General features: G+C 53.2%; 2 protein-coding genes across 14 annotated transcripts in view; one reads left to right on the forward strand and one right to left on the reverse strand.

Moving 5' to 3' along the window:
• MKRN2 (makorin ring finger protein 2) overlaps positions 1 to 15496 on the forward strand; it is a 38143-nt gene extending 22647 nt beyond the window's left edge. The window contains exons 5-8 of the mRNA XM_040246727.1: positions 433 to 647; positions 3131 to 3241; positions 14044 to 14188; positions 14338 to 15496. Coding sequence (XP_040102661.1) covers positions 433 to 647; positions 3131 to 3241; positions 14044 to 14188; positions 14338 to 14475 — 609 coding nt within the window. The 3' untranslated portion in view covers positions 14476 to 15496. The remainder of the gene's footprint in view (positions 1 to 432; positions 648 to 3130; positions 3242 to 14043; positions 14189 to 14337) is intronic.
• Positions 868 to 20410, reverse strand: part of RAF1 (Raf-1 proto-oncogene, serine/threonine kinase) — an 88808-nt gene continuing 69265 nt past the window's right edge. For 9 of the 13 annotated variants that reach the window (XM_040246722.1, XM_040246715.1, XM_040246723.1 and 6 more), the window contains 5 exons: positions 19915 to 20091; positions 18752 to 18798; positions 17597 to 17715; positions 16883 to 17257; positions 15569 to 16523 (listed from right to left, as the gene is read on the reverse strand). In XM_040246722.1, the coding sequence (XP_040102656.1) occupies positions 16380 to 16523; positions 16883 to 17257; positions 17597 to 17715; positions 18752 to 18798; positions 19915 to 20091 (862 nt within the window). In that variant the 3' untranslated portion in view covers positions 15569 to 16379. Of the gene's footprint in view, positions 879 to 15568; positions 16524 to 16882; positions 17258 to 17596; positions 17716 to 18751; positions 18799 to 19914; positions 20092 to 20410 lie in introns of those variants that run through there. The other 4 variants (XM_040246725.1, XM_040246726.1, XR_005722150.1 and 1 more) reach the window with 3 other exon arrangements.

The following is a 20410-nucleotide window of genomic DNA, read 5'->3' on the forward strand; positions in this document are numbered from 1 at the left end:
ATTGACGCCGGTGCCCGGTACGTGGTGCTGCACCGGGACGGATTCACCTGCTTCCTGAGTGGAGGGGCGTGTCCTGGGAGGAAGTGATGCTGCCGACCTCCGACCTTGGCCTGTCAGCCCAGTGTTTTAGGTTAAGAATTGTTCACCATGTCTGGTATTGGTGTGGGGAAGGGCAGTGCCCAAGGGGCCAGGACACCAGGGTCCCAGTCCTGGCAACCTCTGTGACCCCACATCAGCCCAGTAACTTCCTCGGGCCTCTGATCTCGGGTTTAAATTGGGGGTGACCCAGGAGCGGTGCTGGAGGGCAGAGGGCCGAGCTGGTGGCGGCCTGACCGCGCGCTGTGTCCTGGGTCCCCGGCCGTCCTGCCCGAGCTGGGCCGCGTGGGTGCCAGCCGCTCCCGGGCCTCAGGCTCCGCCTCCCCCGTACGTCAGGTCTGCATGTCAACATTCGAACGAGAGATGGAGAAGGCCTTCGCCCTCCAGGCGAGCCAGGACAAGGCCTGCAGCATCTGCATGGAGGTGATCCTGGAGAAGGCGTCGGCCTCGGAGCGGAGATTCGGGATCCTCTCCAGCTGCAACCACACGTACTGCCTGTCCTGCATCCGGCAGTGGCGCTGCGCCAGGCAGTTTGAGAACCCCATCATCAAGTGAGTGCGGCCGGGGCCTGAGCTGCAGACGCTGGGAGGGGCTCAGCCCGGGGCCTTCTTCCGTCCGCCCTGAAGCCTTCCTCGTCTTCCGGGCTGCAGGGCCTTGAGCAAGTTGCAGACCCCCCCAAGCCCAGATGCCGTCTCGTTTTAAATGTGGGTGTCAGTTCCTGCAGGCATCTGCGGTGCTGGGGGGACCTCAGCAGGCACCCCTGTGCGAGAAGGCCCCCTGGGCTCTGGTGCTCCCATAACTGGTGGTCTGCCCTGAGGACAGCTGCCTATCTTTATTTTCATCTGTCACATAGGGGTCACTTGAAGCCTGAGTGAAGTAGGGAATGTAGCACATTTCACGTGGCATCTGATGGTGGGTGTCCTCAGTGAGCACAGGGCTTGGCCCCAGCTCTGCAGAGCGCAAACTCACACATAGGAACACAGGAGTCTTCAGCTCCACAGCGGGAGGGAGCAGAGCTCGCCCACAGGGAGAAGCCACCACACGTTGTGCAGCGTGAGAAACTTCACACTCGTTACATCGTCATTCTCTCAGTGACCCCGTGATCATCACCTTCGCTTTGTGTAGGGAAACTCAGGCCTGGTGAGGTCAGGTGACTGGCCTAAAGTCACACATTTGTGTGGTGAGATAACAGCTTTATTGAGATAAAATGTACAGTTCAGAGGACTTGTATTATGTTCAGAGTAGTGCAGCTGTCATATAGTCTAATTTTAGAACATTTTCATCATCTTAAAAAGAAAACACTCTGCTTTGAGTCACTGCCTGTTCCCTCCTTCCAGCCCCTGGCGACTGCTTTGCTGTCGTTCAGGCGCTCAGGCGCGTCCACCTCTTTGCAGCCCCACGGACTGCAGCACGCCAGGCCTCCCTGGCCCTCACCATCTCGTAGAACTTGTCGGACTCATGTCCTTTGAGTCGATGATGCCATCCAACCATCTCGCCTTCTGTCGTCCCCTCCTCCTGCCCTCAGTCTTTCCAGCATCAGGGTCTTTTCCAGTGAGTCCATTCTTCAGGTGGTCGAAGTATTGGAGCCTCAGCTTCAGCCCCAGTCCTTCCAGTGAACAGTCAAGGGAGGTTTCAGTCAGTAAATCAGTGTTCCTCTGACGTCGCCTGTTCTGGCCACATGGAGCGGACCCTGCCATAGCAAGCCTTTCTGTCTGGCTCCTCAACTCAGCGTGTTGTCAGAGTTCACCTTCGTTGTGGCATGAGCCAACATACTGTTCCCTTTCAGTGACCGAGTAATATTCTATCGTGTGCCGAGGCCACGTGTTTATGTGTTCACCAGTTGATGAGCTTCCGGGTTGTTTTTATCTGTTGGCTATTACAGTGGCTTTTTGGCTATTTACATCTTTTGGCTATTTGTGCTTGTAAATATTTATTGTATTTGTTTGCCTGCCTGTTTTCAATACTTCTGGGTATACACTTAGGAGCACAGTTCCTGAGCATATGGAAACTCTGTGTCTGACATTTTGAGAACCTGCCAGACTGCTATCCAGAGTGGCTGAACCAGGGACGTCCCTGGGGGTCCAGTGGTGAACAACCCACCTTGTGACCCAAGGGATGTGGGTTCAGTCCTTTGTCAGGGAGCTGAGATCCCGTACGCCTCGGAGCAGCCAAGCCAGCACCCGGGCTCCCGACGCTGTGCGCCAGTGGAGTCCACGCACTGCAGCCAAGACCAGCACAGCCAGACAAAGACGCCCCGGGGCTCTTAGTCTGTGACAAAAAACGGGTGAACCATTCTATGCCCCCAGGGGCTTCCCTGATAGCTCAGTGGGTAAAGAATTGCCTGCAATGTGGGAGACCCCGGTTCAATCCGTGGGTCGGGAAGATCTGCCAGAGAAGGGATGGGCTACCCACCCCAGTGTTCTTGGGCTTGCCTTGTGGCTCAGCTGGTAAAGAATCTGCCTGCAATCCGGGGGACCTGGCTTCAGTCCCTGGGTTGGGACCATGCTCTGGAGAAGGGAAAGGCTGCCCAGACCAGTATTCTGGCCTCGAGAATTCCATGGACCGTATAGTCCATGGGGTCACAAAGAGTCAGACACGACTGAGTGACTTTCACTTTGACTTTTCACTTTCAGCAGCGTAGGAGGATTCCAGTTTCTCCACATTCTTGCCAACACTTATTTTGAAATTGTCTTGATTTCTGATGTTAGCCATCCTGGCAAGTGTGAAGTGATACCTTAGTGTGGTTTTAATTTGCATTTCCCTGATAACTAATGGTATTAAACATCGTGTGCTTGTTGGCCATTGTGGAGAAATGCCTACTCAGATCCTTTCCCCATTTTAAAGTTAGGTTGTCTCTTTACTGTTGAACATGTTTTAACTGTAGACTAGGCTTAGAGGATTGTGTTTGTACCTTTTAGAATTCGGGGGTGAGAGGCGCCAGGCTGGTCACGCACTTGAGCACGAGGTTTAGTGGGGGAGTGGGCATGGGGTTTGTGACTGAGTCTCTCCCTTCCTAACCTGCTTCTTGTTGCAGGTCTTGTCCAGAATGCCGCGTGATATCAGAGTTTGTAATTCCAAGTGTGTACTGGGTAGAAGATCAGAACAAAAAGAATGAGCTGATTGAAGCTTTCAAACAGGGAATGGGGTAAGTGCCGTGAGCTCGAGCATGGTCTGGTGCCGGCCTGGCTCGTTCCGTCGCGCGGCGTGCGGGGCCTCGCCTGTGGGGGTCTGAGGCCACTCAGCGTCTGCTCTCTCTCGGGCGGTGGGCTGGGCTCTGGGGGCGTGGAGATGAGCGCGGCCGGGGTGAAGTGGGCTTGCCTTTTTGTTCCGAAGCTGAGCAGTATGCCCCTGAAATCCTGTTTGTAATGCTGAGGTAGGCCTGTCCTACCTGATCATTCATTCAGCAAATGGCAGGGAGGATCTGTATGACAGACGTTTGCTAGTTGCTGGGGATACGGCTTTAGACAAATGACAGTCATCCCAGCCGGCACACCGCTCACATTGCACTGAATGAAGTAAACAAATGAGATAAACGGGATCCTAGACGGTGGGACTAAGGAGAGAAATAAGCCTGGGAATGGGGACCGGAAGCGAGGGGCTTGCGGTGTCCGCGGTGGAGCCCGGAGAGCCTCAGCAGAGGAAGCAGAGACCTGGGGGGCGGTCAGCGGCCACCCGAGGGAGGGGCTGGTCCCAGCAGAGGAAGGCTGCAGGCGGAGGCCTGGTGCTGGGATCAGCAGGGCGGAGCTGGGTAGGAAGGGAGGCGCTGGGGGCACTGGGTGGCCGAGGCAGGCAGCCGTCATGGGCTTTTGACCGGAGGACTGACGTGACCTGTGACTGAACCACTGCGAATGTCCTGAAAGAGGAGACGGGAAGAGGGGAGACCAGTCGGCCTGTTACAAGCCGGGCGAGCCACGGCAGGTGGGGGCTGGGCCGGGAGGCCTGGAGGCTTCTGGACAGGTCCAGATTCTCCGTCTGTGCGGGAGGATCGGGCTGAATTTGCTGGGGCCCTGAGCGTGGTGAGGGCTGAGAAGCCGGATTTCACTCTCGCCCCAGAGGCCGCTCTCTGTTTGCTTGGCTGTGCACCTGTCTTTTTGGCCAGTTTCCTCTCCATCAGTTTTCGTCCGATCTCTTGAGGATTTAGCACGGGGAAACGAGGAGGCAACACGGCGCCACTGGGTGGCCGGCCACTGACAGGTGTGAGAAGAGCTCCAGACGGTCGGTCGTGCCTGCGCCCGTGTGCTGTGTGGGCTGGTCTGGAGAGCTAGCTGTGCTTCCTGCGGCCTGGGTCGCGAGGATGGAATCTGAACCGTGTCGCGGGGGCACAGTGGCTGTTAGCAGAACCCTGGGCTTTGTTTCCCGTGGCTGCTGGAGCACGACCCCAACGGGGTGGCTAGAAACAACGGACGCTGGCGTCCCCACGGTTTGCAGGCTGGGAGCCCCAAACCAAGTATGGGCAGGCACGGCTCCCTGGGGCTGCAGGCCCCTCCCAGCTTCGGGGAGCAGCACCCCTCCACCTCCGCCTCTCTCCCTTCTGGCTCCTGGGAGGCTCTCCTGTGAGACCCTCCCATTAACCCAGGACGAGCCCCTCTCGAGGTCTCTCGCTGCGTCAGCAGACATGGTTTCTCCAGAGGAGGTCCCGGTCCCCAGAACCACGGGCTCGGATGTGCCCACTATGCATCTCACTGTACGCGGTTTCTCAGCCTGTTTCGGATGCTGTAACAAAACAGCACAGACCAGCGGACTTAAAAATAACAGGCGTGTTTCCTGTTGCAGTTCCGGAGGCCGGGGGTCTGAGATCAGCGTGCTGGCACGGTCAGGGTCCAGTGAGGGCCCGCGCCCCCTCGCCGCATCTTCACGTGCTGGGAGGGTGAAGGAGCTCACGGGCCCCTGCAGCAGCGCTGCTCTCCTTCCTGAGGGCCCACCTCCTGACTCCATCACCTGTCTGCTGACCCTGTCCCGCTGGGCATGTGGGTTGCAGGGAACTCACACACACTCACACTGTGACCCGTGATACCTGAAACGCACACACACCAAAGCCACCAGAGCAGGCCTGCCTGTTGAAGCACTGATCTCTGTTGAAGGACACCACTACTGTTTACAACTGAGAGCTATTTTGAATATTTTTTTTAGAATTCCATTTTAACTGACATCTTTTAGCTTCTCTTTTTTCTTAACTGTTTCTTTTTCCCTTGGGATTACAATGTATTACTAATTTTTCAGGCAGTTAATACTCCTGCTGCCATACATGAGATGCAGTTACCTCCCTGTTAGCATCTTTGTGGCACAGGTGGAATACATCCGCGTTATACTTACATACCTAAGGCTGCACAAGGTGGTGGTACAGTTCTAAAACTTGGCTGAGGAATTCTCGGCACCCGCAGTTTGTTTGGTCACTGAGCTGTCTCCAGCTCTTTGCAACACCATGTTCTACAGCGTGCCAGGCACGCTTCCGGCTGTCACCATCTGAAGCATGCTCAGGTTCATGTCCACTGAGGCGGTGATGCCATCCAACCACCTCATCCTCTGTCGTCCCCTTCTCCTGCCCTCAGTATTTCCCAGCATCAGGGTCTTTTCCAGTGGGTCAGTTCTTCGCGTCAGGTGGCCGGATCATTGGAGGTTCAGCTTCAGCATCAGTCCTTCCCATGAATGTGGAAACAGTGATCTCCTTTAGGATTAACTAGTAGGATATCTCTGCTGTCCCAGGGTTCCCTCCAGCACAATTAGAAAGCATCAGCTCTTTGGCGCTCAGCCTTCTTTATGGTCCAACTCCCACATCCATCCGTGCCTACGGGAAAAATCACAGCTTTGAGTATGCAGACCTTTGTTGGCAAAGTGATGTCTCTGCCTTTTAATAGGCTGTCTAGGTTTGTTATAGTTTTCCTGTCAAGGAGCAAAGTGTGTTAATTTCTTGACTACAGTCACAATCTGGTGTGATTTTTGGAGAGAGGAGAGTAAAGTCTGTCACAATTTCCATTTTTTCCCCATCTGTTTGCCCTGAGGTAATGGGATGAGAAGCCATGATGTTGAGCTTTAAGCCGGTTTTTCACTCTCCTCTTTCACTTTCATCAAGAGACTCTTTAGTTCCTCTTCACTTTCTGCCATTAGGGTGGTATCATCTGCATAATATCAAATTATTGATATTTCTGCCGACAACCTGGGTTCCAGCTTGTGATTGATCCAGCCTGGCATTTTTCACGATGTATTCTGCATGTAAGTTAAATAAGCAGGGTGACAGTTTACAGCCTTGACGTTCTCCTTTCCCAGTTTGGAAACAGTCTGTTGTTCATTGTCCAGTTCTAGCTGTTCCTTTTTGACCTGCATACAGATTTCTCAAGAGGCAGGTCAGGTGATCTGGTATTCCCATCTCTTTAAGAATGTTCCACAGTTTATAGTGATCTCCACAGTAAAAAAAACTTTAGGGTAGTCAGTGAAGCAGAAGTAGATGGTTTTCTGGAATTCTTTTGTTTTTTTCCATGATCCAACAGATGTTGGCAATTTGGTCTCTGGTTCCTCTGCCTTTTCTATATCCAGCTTGAACATCTGGAAGTTCACGGTTCATGTATTCCCGAAGTCTGGCTTGGAGAATTTTGAGCATTACTTTGAGATGAGTGCAATTGTGCGGTAGTTTGAGCATTCTTTGGCATTGCCTTTCTTTGGGATTGGAATAAGAACTGACCTTTTCCAGTCCTGTGGCCACTGCTGAGTTTTCCAAATTTGCTGCATACTGAGTGCAGCACTTTCACAGCATCATCTTTTAGGGTTTGAAATAGCTCAACTGGAATTCCATCACCTCCACTAGCTTTGTTCATAGTGATGCTTCCTAAGGCCCACTTGACTTCACATTCCAGGATGTCTGGCTCGAGGTGAGTTACCCCACCATCGTGGTTATCTGGGTCGTTAAGACCTTTTTTGTACAGTTTTTCTGTGTATTCTTACCTCCTCTTCTTCTTATCTTCTGCTTCTGTTAGGTCCATACTATCTGTCCTTTATTGACCCCATATTTGCATGAAATGTTCCCTTAGTATCTCTGATTTTCTTGAAGAAATCTCTGTAGTCTTTCCCATTCTACTGTTTTCCTCTATTTGTATGCACTGATCACTGAGGAATGCTTTCTTATCTCTCCTTGCTATTCTTTGGAATTCTGCATTCAGATGGGTATAGGTTTCCTTTTCTCTTTTGCCCTTAGCTTCTCTTCTTTTCTCCGCTATTTGTAAGTCCTCAGAGAACCATTTTGCCTTGTTGCATTTCTTTTTCTTGGGGGTGGTCTTGATCCCTGCCCCCTGTCCACTGTCACGAACCTCCGTCCATAGTGCTTCAGGCACTCTGTCTGTCAGGTCTGATCCCTTGAATCTATTTGTCACTTCCACTGTATAATTGTAAGGGATTTGATTTAGGTCATACCTGAGTGGTCTAGTGGTTTTCCCTACTTTCTCCAATTTCAGTCTGAATTTGGCAAGGAGTTCGTGATCTGAGCACAGCCCGCTCCCGGTCCTGTTTGGCACCGTCAGTCTGGTTCCGGCGCTGGCCCCACAGCCGCTTCCGTGGAGTTCTCAGTCGGTCACGGTGTTTCACATTAACTATGTGCTCATCTTACAGGCGAGAGTTTGTAACCTTTCACCAGCTTTCCCTATTTTTTAGCACTGTGTTCCTGGCTACCATGTGTCTATTCCATTTCTATTTGTATAACTTTTGCCCTGAGAACCCCACGTGTGTGATGTCCTGCAGTGTTGGTCTTCCCTGTCTTACTTCACTAGCGCGATGCCCTCCAGGACAGTCCAGGCTGTCACAAATGGCAGGGTTTCCTTGTCTCCTGGAATCTGTGTTTTGGGGTTTGCCTGGTGGGTCAGGGGGGTTCCCAGGTGGCGCTATTAGTAAAAATCACACCTGCCAGTATAGGAGATAGGAGAGACGCAGGTTCAATCCCTGGGTGGGGAAGATCCCCTGGAGGAGGGCATGGCAGCCCACTCCAGTATTCTTGCCTGGAGAATCCCACGGACAGAGGAGCCTGGCGGGCAGGAGTCCTACGATCGAAGACTCTGACATGGCTGAGGCAACTGAGCATGCGTGCACAGAGTGCTGAGTGGTAAAAAACCCGCCTGCCAATGCAGCAAACACCAGTTCAGTCCAGGGATCTGGAATATATATTGGAGAAGGAAATGGAAACCCACTCAAATCTTCTTGCATACAAAATTCCATGCACAGAGAAGGCAGACGGGCCACGACGCACGCAGTCACAAAGACGGAAGACGAAACGTAGGAATTGGCTCAAAGACAGGTGGCGTTTACATCCCCAGGTCTGTGTAAAGGGCCTGAACGCACCGTATTTTAAGTTGTTGGTAGACGTTTACACAGGATGGCAGCATTCCTGCATTTTCTGTTCTGGTTGCTAGGGCAGTGAGAAGCTAGAGAAAGTCCGGGTGCTGGGTGCTAGGGGAGAGTGGGGTGTGCCAGGGGACACAGCCAAGGACTTGTGTCCCCTCCCCGCCTCCGCCTCATGCCCCAGCAGGCAGATCTCAACCACTGCAAAACAGCTGGGCTGAGGGTGCTGTCCCAGCAGGGGCTTCTTGTGGAGAGTGGGAAGTCCGGCACCAGGACGCTGGCAGACGTGGTGCCTTTTGGAGCCTGTGCCGGCAGGAGGGTGCGCCGACCTTGGTTCCGCCTGGCTTGCTTGAGCTGTCGGCGGGCCCTCCTGGCTCTGCAGGGTGTGGTCCCCGCCTTACGGGGCCAGACCGTGCAGGGCCCAGCGGCGCCACGTGCAGTCTCATCCCGACCGGCTCCTGCCCAGCGCGGGGACCCAAGACTGCGCAGGCTTCAGCCCGGGGCCAGAGACCTCAGGGGAATGCCGCTGGCCTTGCGTCTTCGGTGCGCATCTTCTGTGGCATACGGTTCCTCTTCTGTGCTGTTTCTCCTAGGTGTCCAGCCACTTGACTCACGCACACACGTGTTTTTGTTTCACTTTGTGGCCTAGTCTATGAGAGTGGGGTCTGGACTCTGCACTGAGCACCAGGCCTCTCTGGACCGTCACTCTGCGCATGTGCTCAGGCAGTCAGATCCTCCCCCTCTCGCTGCCAGCACCTTGCCTTGGGCAGCTGTCAGGCTGTGTCGTGGGCCTGGCGGTCGGTTTTTGCTTTTGATGTGGGTTCGGTCGTCTCATGTTGTAGATTCCACCTGCAACTAATAGCATCTGTGTTTTCTGGAACGTCTACGTCTGTCTTCACTCTGTACGCCAAGTCCAAGGCTATCCAGGTTGTTGGAAAAGGCACCGTTTCATTCTCTCTCTTCGGCTGAGTAGTAAATAGTCCCGTCTGTAAACTGCCCATCTTCCGAACCCTCGCGTTTGTTGATGGGCGTCTTGTGCCGTGTCTGTTGCTGGTGACAGAGCACTTCACCTGTGGGCCCAGGTTTGTCGCTGCCGGATCACCTCGTGTGTGTGTATTGAGCTCTTTCAGAAAACTCTGGCCCTTTTACAAACATACCTTCCCAGAGACAGCCCAGGGGGAGTCCGTTTGCTCTCTGCCCTCTGTGCTAGGTACTGTTTGTAGAGATTTGAGGATGGCCACTGTCTGTGATTAGATGATTTAGCCCTGTCTAATAATCAGCGAGGTGGCATCCTCTCCATGTGCGCGAAAAGGGGTGGGGGGACTGTTCTTTGTGAAATGAATGCCTTGAATTTGCTTCTTGAGAGGTAGTTCTGTTTTGAACTGTTCCTGATGACCTACCCCAGACATGGCTGTGTGGCAGCTGTCACTCTCGGCCCCTCTGGCCTTGTGACTTAGAAGGGCCCGTGAGCCGGGATATCGAGGTGCTGTGAAAGGAAGCGTCCACAAGGCGGCAGCACGTCTGCGTTTCCTCCCCGGTGCCCCGGCGGCCAGAGCCCCGGAGAAAGGCGCGCTCCCGGGGCTGGGCCGGAGGAAGGCGCAAGGGCTGGTGCCTCGTTCCTGCTTCCCCCTCACCGTTCACAAACAGTGTGTGTGCACTCTGGGGATCTGTGTGCGCTAGTGTATCTGTGTATATTATCTAGCGCACGCTGATCTGTCGGGCAGGGAGGCGTCACTCTGGAAAGAGGAAGGAAATCGACCACCAGGACCCTTGCGACCGGAGGACTTTTCCGAACTCCTTACAGCCCACAGGGCGCTCTGAGTTTTGGGTTCCCTCAGCTTGCTTGAGCTGTAGGCATGGCCCTCCTGGGTCTGTGGACTGATCCCATCCTGAATGACCGAGGGTGTTGAAGAATTAGTAAAAGGTGACTCAGGACTGTCTGTATTCTGTTTTGCTGTAGGTCCCTAGGATATTTTTTTCCAGGACCTAATGGGAGTCCTGTGTGGGAAAGTTAATGTCCTTGAGGTGTTTCTTGAGACATCTTTATTGAAATACATCAGTTGGTTACAGTCAAGCTCCCAGTTTTATGCTAGTCACTGAACTATCTTTACATTAGCAGTCTATGAGACTTGCTTCTTTGAAGTGTCATTGTATTTTATACAGTGTTTTCTTATCAAAACTTTTCTTTTCCATTTTTCTTTCTCAATATGTTAAATATTGGTCTTGCCTTGTACCTCAGTTGGTATACAATCTGCCTGCAATGCAGGAGACCCAAGTTCGATCCCTGGGTCAGGAAGATCCCCTGGAGAAGGAAATGGCAACCCACTCCAATATTCTTGCCTAGAGAATCCCTGGACAGAGGAGCCTGGCGGGCTACAGTCCATGGTGTTGCAAGAGTCAGACGCAACTCAGCAACTAAACCAACCAACCAGCACATCCTTTAGGATCTTACTGCTGCTGCTGAGTCGCTTCAGTCATGTCCGACTCTGTGCGACCCCACAGACGGCAGCCCACCAGGCTCCCCCGTCCCTGGGATTCTTCAGGCAAGAACACTGGAGTGGGTTGCCATTTCCTTCTCTAATGCATCAAAGTGAAAAGTGAAAGTGAAGTCGCTCAGTCGTGTCTGACTCTTCACGACCTCATGGACTGCAGCCCACCAGGCCCCTCTGTCCATGGGATTTTCCAGGCAAGAGTGGGGTGCCATTGCTTTCTCTGTTAGGATCTTACTAGCATTATTTTAATCAACTAATTAAGCAGAGTTGCCCAGTCTACCTAAGAGGTCTTTAACATAAAGTGTAAGACAAAACAGTAAAGTAATATCTAGTTTTCTTACATTAAAAATACTTAATTGCTAATGCAAAGCAAAAGAATATGAACAATGAGTACTTAACTTTCTCCAGCAGAAAGAAGGGGGCCATTGTGTTCACATGTCTAGAACATGTGAAGGAATGTATGGAAATGGAGAACTTTTGATAGTCTGGATAATGTAAACCTGTATTATCCCAAAGTGGTTCACTTCCATTTTAAAGGTAAGAAGACAGATCTATCTGCTGGACACTTAAGGTTGTAGCGGACAGTGCTCTAAGGGCGTTTCGATGTGGGATATTACTTACTTAAGCAGTGAGGTACTTTTCTGCTTGCAAATAAGTCTCCTGAAGTTCAGAGGACACTGGCAGTATCAAGAGGTAGGCAGACTTATAATACAAGCCAGGCTTTTGGGTAATTTACAGACTTACCATATTCAGATGATACTCAGCTAATCATATTCAAACCAGTGGAAGGCCATGGCCCAAGTAACTCTGATAGGTAGTTTGGGATTTTTTACCTGGCTCTTAGCACATGAAGCGTATGTTTTGTTTGCATTAGGATCAGTTGTAGAATGTTACTCAGCACACACTAAACAGCTTCCAGTGTCTGACCGCAGGAGAATTACTGCAGATCAGTGTCCTCTTAGTAAGTCAACAAGAACTCGCACCATTATCTGTTAGATCTTACCCTCAGAGACCGTATAATTCAGCTTAGGGAAATCTATAAAACAGAAAATAATCTCAGACCATCATCTTCCAATTAAGGGCTAAATATTGTGAGAGACCAAAAATGCTAGAGGGTTTTATTGTCACATGTAAGTATTACTGTTAGGAACTGACAGAATAAATTTTGACCATCGTTTCATCACGTATTTTTTCTGCAGGTGATAAACGTTTTTATATTGTCCAGTTTCTTTTTCTCCCCTTCCCGGCCCCCCCGCCCCACAATCTTTTTCTGTGTTCATCTTGAACACCTTTCAGAAGCAGCTGCTTTGAAGTCCTTGTCATCTTGAAGTTAGCCTTTGGTGTGACTAGGTCACCTTTAACGGATTCTTCTCTTGTGTCATCTTGTATTTTTAGCCCCCAGAATGGTGGGGAATAACAAAGAGCCAATGACAGACCTTTCCTCACCTCGAATAGTGGATTTCCACCAGCTCTGTCTTCACGTTCTTCAGGCCACAAAGACATGGCTTTTCCACTGGAGTTTTAGCTCCCTTGCCAATGTATTTGACTGAGGCCTGCTCTAGGTTGAGCACTATTATTTCTTAAAAAGGTAACTCAATCTCTTACCATTCCATTCTTCCAGGCGTCTATAATCCCTTGAAAAATGCCGCTTTTGTTCATTCTTCATAAACTAGAAATACAGATATGATTAAAAGACCTGAAGGCACTAGTTTATCTGTAGAAATGGTACGAAGAGCAAAACTAGCTCCTTTAAGTGACTGAAGGCTTGAGAGCTTATCGTTTTACCTCCTGTGGTGGTCCTGTGTGTCCACCAGAGGGCAGGAGCAGCAAGGCAGGGGGTCCGGCCTGCAGAAAGCTCTGCTGCAGCCACCTGAAAACATCCCAGTACAGCCATTGGGTTTCATGGCCTCGCTTTCTGTGGATGAGTGTTTCTGTGCATTGCACAGGTTTTACTGAGTTGTGGGCCCAGCCCCTTCAAGCTAAATGCCAGTGTGGGAGAGCTGGTAAGAAATTGCACGGGAAGTTACGCAAGGAGGTACGTAGTCCTCACGGCACCTGGCAGTCAGGAGAGCAGGATGGGGCGGGGACCTTGAGCCCGGACGCGTGAGCAGCCTGTGTGTTGGGCATGTGGGGGCAGGTGGAATGACGGGGGTGCAGATTTTGTTTGGAGAGCAGTCCCTCGGGTTAAAAGAAACGTGGGAAGATGTGGCATTTACAGCAACACAAGTCCTGAAGGGCCTCAGCCTGGCCAGGGTCCTCAGGAAGAGGACGACAGGGGACTCTGGTCACAGTCCTGTCCGAACCGAGAGGAGGGTCGTCTGGGGAGGTGCTCTGTAGACTTGGTGACCAGATAAGGCTGGGGGCTAGAGTCTAGAACCTGACAGGTTTTAAAAAGCCAGTGTCCCAGAGACCCTGGTAAGAACCTCCGGCTTGGGCGGTTAAGGACCTGCTCAGAAGCTCAGGAACAGGGGGCCACGGCCCCTGTGGGAGGCCGGCTGTGGGGAGCTAGGCTCCGGCCAGCCTCTCACTGCGTCTTGTCAGCTGGGGTTGGGCTTCATTTCTTCACCTTCTCCAGACACCTTCCGGCTTCTTGGGCATCTCTTCAGCTTGGGATAACTTTGGACCACAGGTTTCATTTCAGCAAGGAATGTGGATTGTCTGTCCGGTTTTGAGTTTCAGGAGCAGGGATTTTTAACAGAGATCTGTAGCTAGAAGCTGAAGATGGGGAAAGTTTACCTTTCCGACTACATTTTGTAGGCGCACAGGGGTCTGTGGCCCAGAGTGAAGAAGCCCTGCTCTGGAGGGTGGGACCAAGGGGGAAATCGGAACGAGACCCGTAAGGCAGCTGCCGAGGTCCAGGCTCCTGTGTTCACCTTGACAAGACTGCTGGCCGGGAGGACGGGGAGCTTGCCCAGGTGGAGCCAGTGCTGGAACCCTGGGCTGAGACGAGCGGCCCAGCTTCAGAATCTTGGCCAAACGGGGCTCCCCGGGTGCGTGAGACTCCGGAGGAGGCTGTGCAGTCTGGTGAACCACCGGTCCAGCATGGAGATCGGCTTCCAGCATCTCAGCCTCCCTGTCAGCGGAGGAGTGGTTCATCTGCATCCAGGTTTTGACATTATCCTCTTCTGCTTTTCAGGAAAAAAGCTTGTAAATACTTTGAGCAAGGCAAAGGGACCTGTCCATTTGGAAGCAAATGCCTTTACCGTCATGCTTACCCTGACGGGCGGCTGGCAGAGCCTGAGAAACCGCGGAAACAGCTCAGCTCCGAAGGCACCGTGCGGGTGAGGACTTTGCCCACCTGTGGGCATCGCCGGGGCCACTCCTGGCCTCTTCGGGGCGTTAGCCACAGCGATGCCAACGGAGTCTCAGTGACTCCGCTTTCGCGTTGCGGTTAGCAATAACCAAGCATGTCTGCTGGCTGTCTTTGCAGTTCCTTAACTCCGTGCGGCTCTGGGATTTCATCGAAAACCGAGAGAGCCGGCACGCCCCCACCACTGAGGACGTGGACGTGACGGAGCTTGGGGACCTCTTCATGCACCTGTCCGGGGTGGCGCCGTCCGAGACCTGAAGAGCGGCCGCGCCCTCCTCGGGGGCTCTGCGGCCCAGCCTCCCGCCACCAGGCGCGCCGAGCTCCGTCCACGGCGGCCCGGGGCAGCGGGTGCCGCGGTCAGTGGGGCTCTACGCCTCTGGGTCTCAGCCACTCCGTTACTACAGCGGTGGGAAGGGTGAAGGGTATAAAAAAACCTAACGCGTGGATGCGTGGATGGGGTCCCGCTTCTCTAGCTGCTCTGTAGTCGCCCCTCCAGCGTGCAGCTGCCACCCCCAGCAGCAGGTACTTGGATCCCCAAGGGAGCCTCCCCCTCCAGAGGGCCCCTGTGTGGCGAGCGTCCTAGTGTGCTCAGCGTGTGCTCCACACGGGATCTGCACCTTGCTTTTAGAACACCGTGGCCGCTGCACACCTTACTTGCCTGGCTCACAGCTTGGTTGAGGCGCTCCAGGGCCCCTGGCAGGGCAAGAGTGTTGTAGCTGGGTGTTCCTCTGAGGGGGGGCTCCTGAAGCAGCAGGGGGCAGAGCAGATACAGCCCCCCGTTCAGCGTTTGTTTTGGGGTCGCCGGGCAGATAACCTTGCGGACACGCCCCTGGCTCTCACCTGCTGGCTTGTGACCCGAGGATCCCTGTACCAAGGGCTGCTATGCTCTCTCTGTAAACTGGCTTGTTTGTTTGAGTAGACGTTTTATACAAATGTAACAGCACCTAAGAACAGTTTCTAGTTCTGACCCAGCAGTGGTCCTGAGGAAAACCGAATACAAGTCTCTCATCAGTTGTGATTGTAAGAGCTTAAAATATTGCCGATCCCAGAACTCACTCCAAGCCTGAATTATCTATTTTTATAGACATCTGTAGATACCAGATATTTTATAAACTATATTAAAGTATGGGTAAAGGAAAGTCTACTCTTCACCTGAGTTTAGACTGCTTTTCTGCATAATTCCTACAGTTAACTCTTCAGTGGAGGGTGAACAGAGGCTGGATTCCATTCACTCTGGCAGACACTCTGGCCCATTTCCTGCTTCTGGAGTTCTGCTCTGGAAGGCTGAACAAACTGAATTCAATCCTGTAAGCTCAGGATTACTTTAAGAGGAGAAAACAGCCATTAAACCTACATTTAATTTATTTTATTAAAATAACATAATTGAATAACTGTATTTTGTCAGGCGGAATAAAAACAAAATTAAACGCAAATTATCAAGAAAACCGGTGTTCCTGGCTTCCTTGCACACATGATGGGATGCAGAGACAAGGCTGGCCAGGCCCCGCCCATGGGGGCCGCTCCTGGAAGACTCGGCAAGCTGAGGACTGCTCCCCGGGGCGGGGAGGCCCAGCACCTCTAGTGGAACCAAGCCCAGCACCGGAGCCCGTCAGGAAAGGACGTGTCCCCAAGTCAAGTCCCTAGTACCAAAGCGGGCTCGTGCAGGCCGCCGCAGTCCCGACAGCCCTGGGCCATCTGGAGCATTATGTGCAAAGCTACCTGTTTGGCGCCACATCAGTGTCTGCAGAGAAGGCCTTCTGTGACAGCGACCCTCCTAGGAGCTGGCTTAGTCCACACGTCCCACAACATGGCTGGTTGCCTGCCACCTTCATTTCCCCTCTGAGCGCGGTGGTTGTTCCAAAGACACTCCTGCAGTGTCTTTGGACACTGGCCATCAGCAGGCACGGGTGCGTCTGGAGGAGGTCGGCTCATGAGCTCGGGAGCCGCCAGGGGAGCAGGATAAACCAGCTGGCGAATGGCTTCCTTCTCCCAGGGCAGCAAGGGCAGAAAAGGCAACGTGAAGTTAAGGCCCTGTTGAGTGGTGTAGAAGGTCCTTAGCAGCAGCTTCTCGGAAGACCAGCTCCGTCCCCACAGAAAGAGCACAGACGTGGTGCCTGCTGACCGCCCTTCCCACTGGCAGCCTGGGCAGAGGCACAGGGCCGCTAGAAGACAGGCAGCCGAGGGGACGTGGTCAGCGTGCAGGCGTTGATGTCCTCGGTGTGGGCCGCCCGGTGCAGGGAGGGCTCCGAGGCGCTCCGGTTGATCTTGGGCAGAGAGTGCTGGAGCAGCTCGATGGAAGACAGGATCTGAAAGAGGTGCCAGGGCCGTCTCGGGGGGCGCGCCAGGTGTCCCCGCAGCAGCTTCCCCTCGGGCCCCAGACAGGCCTTTCCCACCCCCACGCACGGCGTGTGCAGGACGCGTGTCTGCCCGCCTCCACATCACTCAGTTCAGTCGCTCAGTCGTGTCCGACTCTGTGACCCCATGAATCGCAGCACGCCAGGCCTCCCTGTCCATCACCAACTCCCGGAGTTCACTCGGACTCGCGTCCATCGAGTCGGTGATGCCATCCAGCCATCTCATCCTCTGTCGTCCCCTTCTCCTGCCCCCAATCCCTCCCAGCATCAGACCCGCTCTAACGCGCTCGAGCGCCTGGACCCAGCCTTACCTGGGGAAAGAGAGGCCTCTCTTCCTTCACTTTCTTCACACAGTCAGCTACCAGCCTCTTCATGGCTTTGGGGCAGTTCTTGTATAGCTTGCTGAGGTCTGGGGAGGCGTACCCGCGGCCCACCATGAAGATGATCTGGGGAAGCAGCGGGGGAGGGCGGGCGGTGAGCAGAGCGCCTCTAACCCTGCCGCTCAGATGGCGGCCCAGCTTCCCAGAGCCAGCGGGTGGGCACCGGGGACACACCTGGTCACGGTTGTTGATGTGGGAGTAAGGGAGCTCCCCCGTCATGAGCTCATACAGCACGATGCCGTAGGAGTAGACGTCAGACTGGAAGCTGAACGGGTTATTATCCTGCATCCGGATCACCTCTGGGGCCTACAGAACCAAGTGCATCTGTCACTGGGCGCCCCAGCCGTCCCGGAGCCAGGCTGTCTGTCCCAGGGCTGAGTGTGCCGGTCCTATCCTCAGAAAGCCCCGCGGCTGCTCATCCCCAAGGGCTCCCACGCTCAGATCCATGAGCTCAGAGCCCAACGTGAACCCAGCACCCCTGCCACCCAACTCCACGCTGTGCTGTGCCGCCAGCTCCCTCCAGGAAGCCCGTAATGCCCGGGAGCTGCCGGCACAGGACACGGCACGGAGGTGCTCTGGGCTTGGCCTGGAGTTGGCCCCCGGCCCCCTGGCCCCCGACCCGCTGTGGGCGCCGAGCTGCCTCACCATCCACAGGACGGAGCCAGTGGGCTGCTCGACCTGCTGAGAACCGCTCCAGCGCGACTTCACTGTGGCCAGTCCAAAATCGCCGATTTTCACCGTCAGGCCTTCGTGGAGAAATATATCTCAATGCTCGTTAAGGACGCTAGTTTAGAAGGACGGTCCCGTTCCTCCTGAAAAGCCGCCCCAAGTTCCCCCTGGCACCACCTCTCGGCCCTCCCTGCGCTGGACCTATGGTGCTGCCGAGGGGACCAGAGCGAGAGGCCCAGGCAGCCCTGTTCCTCCCGCTGCGCGCACGGGCAGCTGGGGCTCCCCACAGCCTGCAGGGCCTCACACCCCAAGACTGCGAGCTCGGCCTGCACCTCGCCCTCCCATGACCAAGAGAAACACCTCAGTCCTGAGTGCTGTCTGCCTTCAGACATTTCCCATGAGAACAGGTACCGCGGTGACGTCAAAATCAGAACCAAACTTGCCTCTGTCCCGGGTAAAGTAGTCAGGCGGTTTAAGGCCGACGCGTGCGATCTGCTGATGCCCAGTAATCCATACCTCCTTAGAATCGGGTGTCTGCTTTCGCGGTGTGATGTGTTGGCCCCTAAACCCACCACTCCTTGCCTCAGACACATGCCCCAAGTAGGTCACATCCCAAATTCCAGCCCAACACAACTGCTGTGCCTCCCACGGGCCAGGAGCAAAGCTGGCTGCAAAGCCACTCCTTCGAGAGGCGGGGGCGGGAGGTAGGTATGCAACTTGCCTACTCCACGCCTACAGCACAAGAACCGCCTTTATTCACTCCCCTTCTGCAAAAGCACATTCCAGTCGGCAAAGGGCTGGTTCCAACCGTCTCTAAGGAAACCATTTCTGTACATTCAAGAAAGACAATTTCAAGTAATAATTCTAAAAATCTTACAACTTTCGACTTACATCTACTTTCTGACCAGGTATAATCCACAAACCAGAAATAAACATGATACAAAAGGCCCCTTCCCCCCAGTTAGATTTACTAATAAATAACATTCTAAATTAGGCCTGTTTCATGCATAACCAAAACAAGTATCTCAACTTTGGTGGAACTCTTTCCAAAGTCACTTTTACTGAGGTAAACTGTAAAAGTCTTCTAAATTTAGAACTGAGCAGTCTGATGAAACCACCACCAAAGGATACTATTGGATTTCATGTCTCTGTGGATGATGTTCTTTGCATGCAAATAGCTGTGAAGGGAAAATAAATCTATCAAAAACCAGTTTGAGACATTGGTAAAAAGCAGCTTCCTTCAAATTACATCAAAGAAGCAAACCACTTGGAAGGCCTGACTCCCAGGTGAGGAGTTATGGGCTTGGCCAAAATGTTAGTTCAGTTATTTATTTGGTTGCATCTTACAGAAAAGCCTAACTGAACTTTTTGGCCACCCCAGTACGGGGTACTGGTCCTGCCCTGGTTCAGGGTGGTCCCTGTTAGGACTCAGACCTGAAAGCAAGGCCACAGCACAAACAGGGTTGTCTTTTAGCATCAGTTTTATTCAAAAGGTAATTCTGACAACCCAGATGTCCATCAGCTGATAAACAAGTAAAACCATATCTGTACAGCAGACTGTTCAGCCACAGAAAGGACTGCAGTACTAACACACTGCAACACAGATGAACGCCTCAAAAGCATGCCAAGGGAAAGAAGCCAGACACAAAAGACTTCCATCTAATTAATCTTGAAAGTGTTCTAAAATTAGATAGTGGTAATGGCTGCACAACTCTGAATAAAACGAGTCACTAGTCATTTCTGAAAATGTATACCATGCAAATTCCGTATGAATTTTACAAGCATGACAGGAGATTTTATAAACCACTTGCGAGCACAACTTAGGCTCAGTTGAGTCGCTCAGTCATGTCCGACTCTTTGTGACCCCATGAATCGCAGCACGCCAGGCCTCCCTTTCAATCTCCATCACTCAAACTCATGTCCATTGAGTCGGTGATGCAAATTATCAGAAAAGTGACATCTGATAAACCCTCAGGAGGATAAACCACACTGGACGGCTACACCTCAGAGGCGTGGTGCCCCCCAGAAGCCGCCGGCCCACTCTGTGTTCTGGGGTGTCTGGCTGAACTCTGAGGGCAGCAGCTGGAACCTGAATCTGAGCTCCAAGCAGGTAGACAGCTCAGGCAAGAAACCCGACATTCTCATTCTTTCAGTCCACCCCACAGGTTTACTTCCAGCTGTGCAAAAATATCACAGAATCCACTTAACAGACTGAGCTTTCCCGAATCTTGGTTTTGATTTAGGGACAAGGTGCACGGACCCCAGACCTCCTACTCGTCAAGCCATCCACTCACTCCATTCCCTGAGCCGTCTGCCGGGCAATGTCGATCAGCTGGAACATCTGGAACTTGGTCTCCTGGACGTGCAGGTGTTTGTAGAGGCTGCTGCCCTCGCACCACTGGGTCACTATCGCCAGGTTGTCCTTCGTCATGTACCCCATGAAGAGCAGGATGTTCACGTGCCGGGTTTTGCTGGAGGGGGAGGAACAAAAGGCTCTGCGCTTCTGCAGACAGGGAGATGCATCCTGCCCCCGAGCACAGCTGGTGTGCTCCCGACACCGCCGTGCTTACAATCCCGGGGCTCGCAAAGCAAGCATGGCAGACTGTGCCCACACAGCCGCTGCTCTGGGCTAGCAGGGCGGCCGCCCGGGTGCCGGCCTGGACGGCAGAGAAGGCGTCCCCTCCCAGCAGCACAGACCCACCAAGCTCCCCACGGGGGTCACAGGGACCCCGCATCTGCGGAGCCCATCCACTCAGCCTAGTCCTGAGTCTAATTAGGGACTCCACAAAG

Source organism: Oryx dammah, unplaced genomic scaffold, assembly GCF_014754425.2.
Source record: "Oryx dammah isolate SB20612 unplaced genomic scaffold, SCBI_Odam_1.1 HiC_scaffold_9, whole genome shotgun sequence".
NCBI lineage: Eukaryota > Metazoa > Chordata > Mammalia > Artiodactyla > Bovidae > Oryx > Oryx dammah.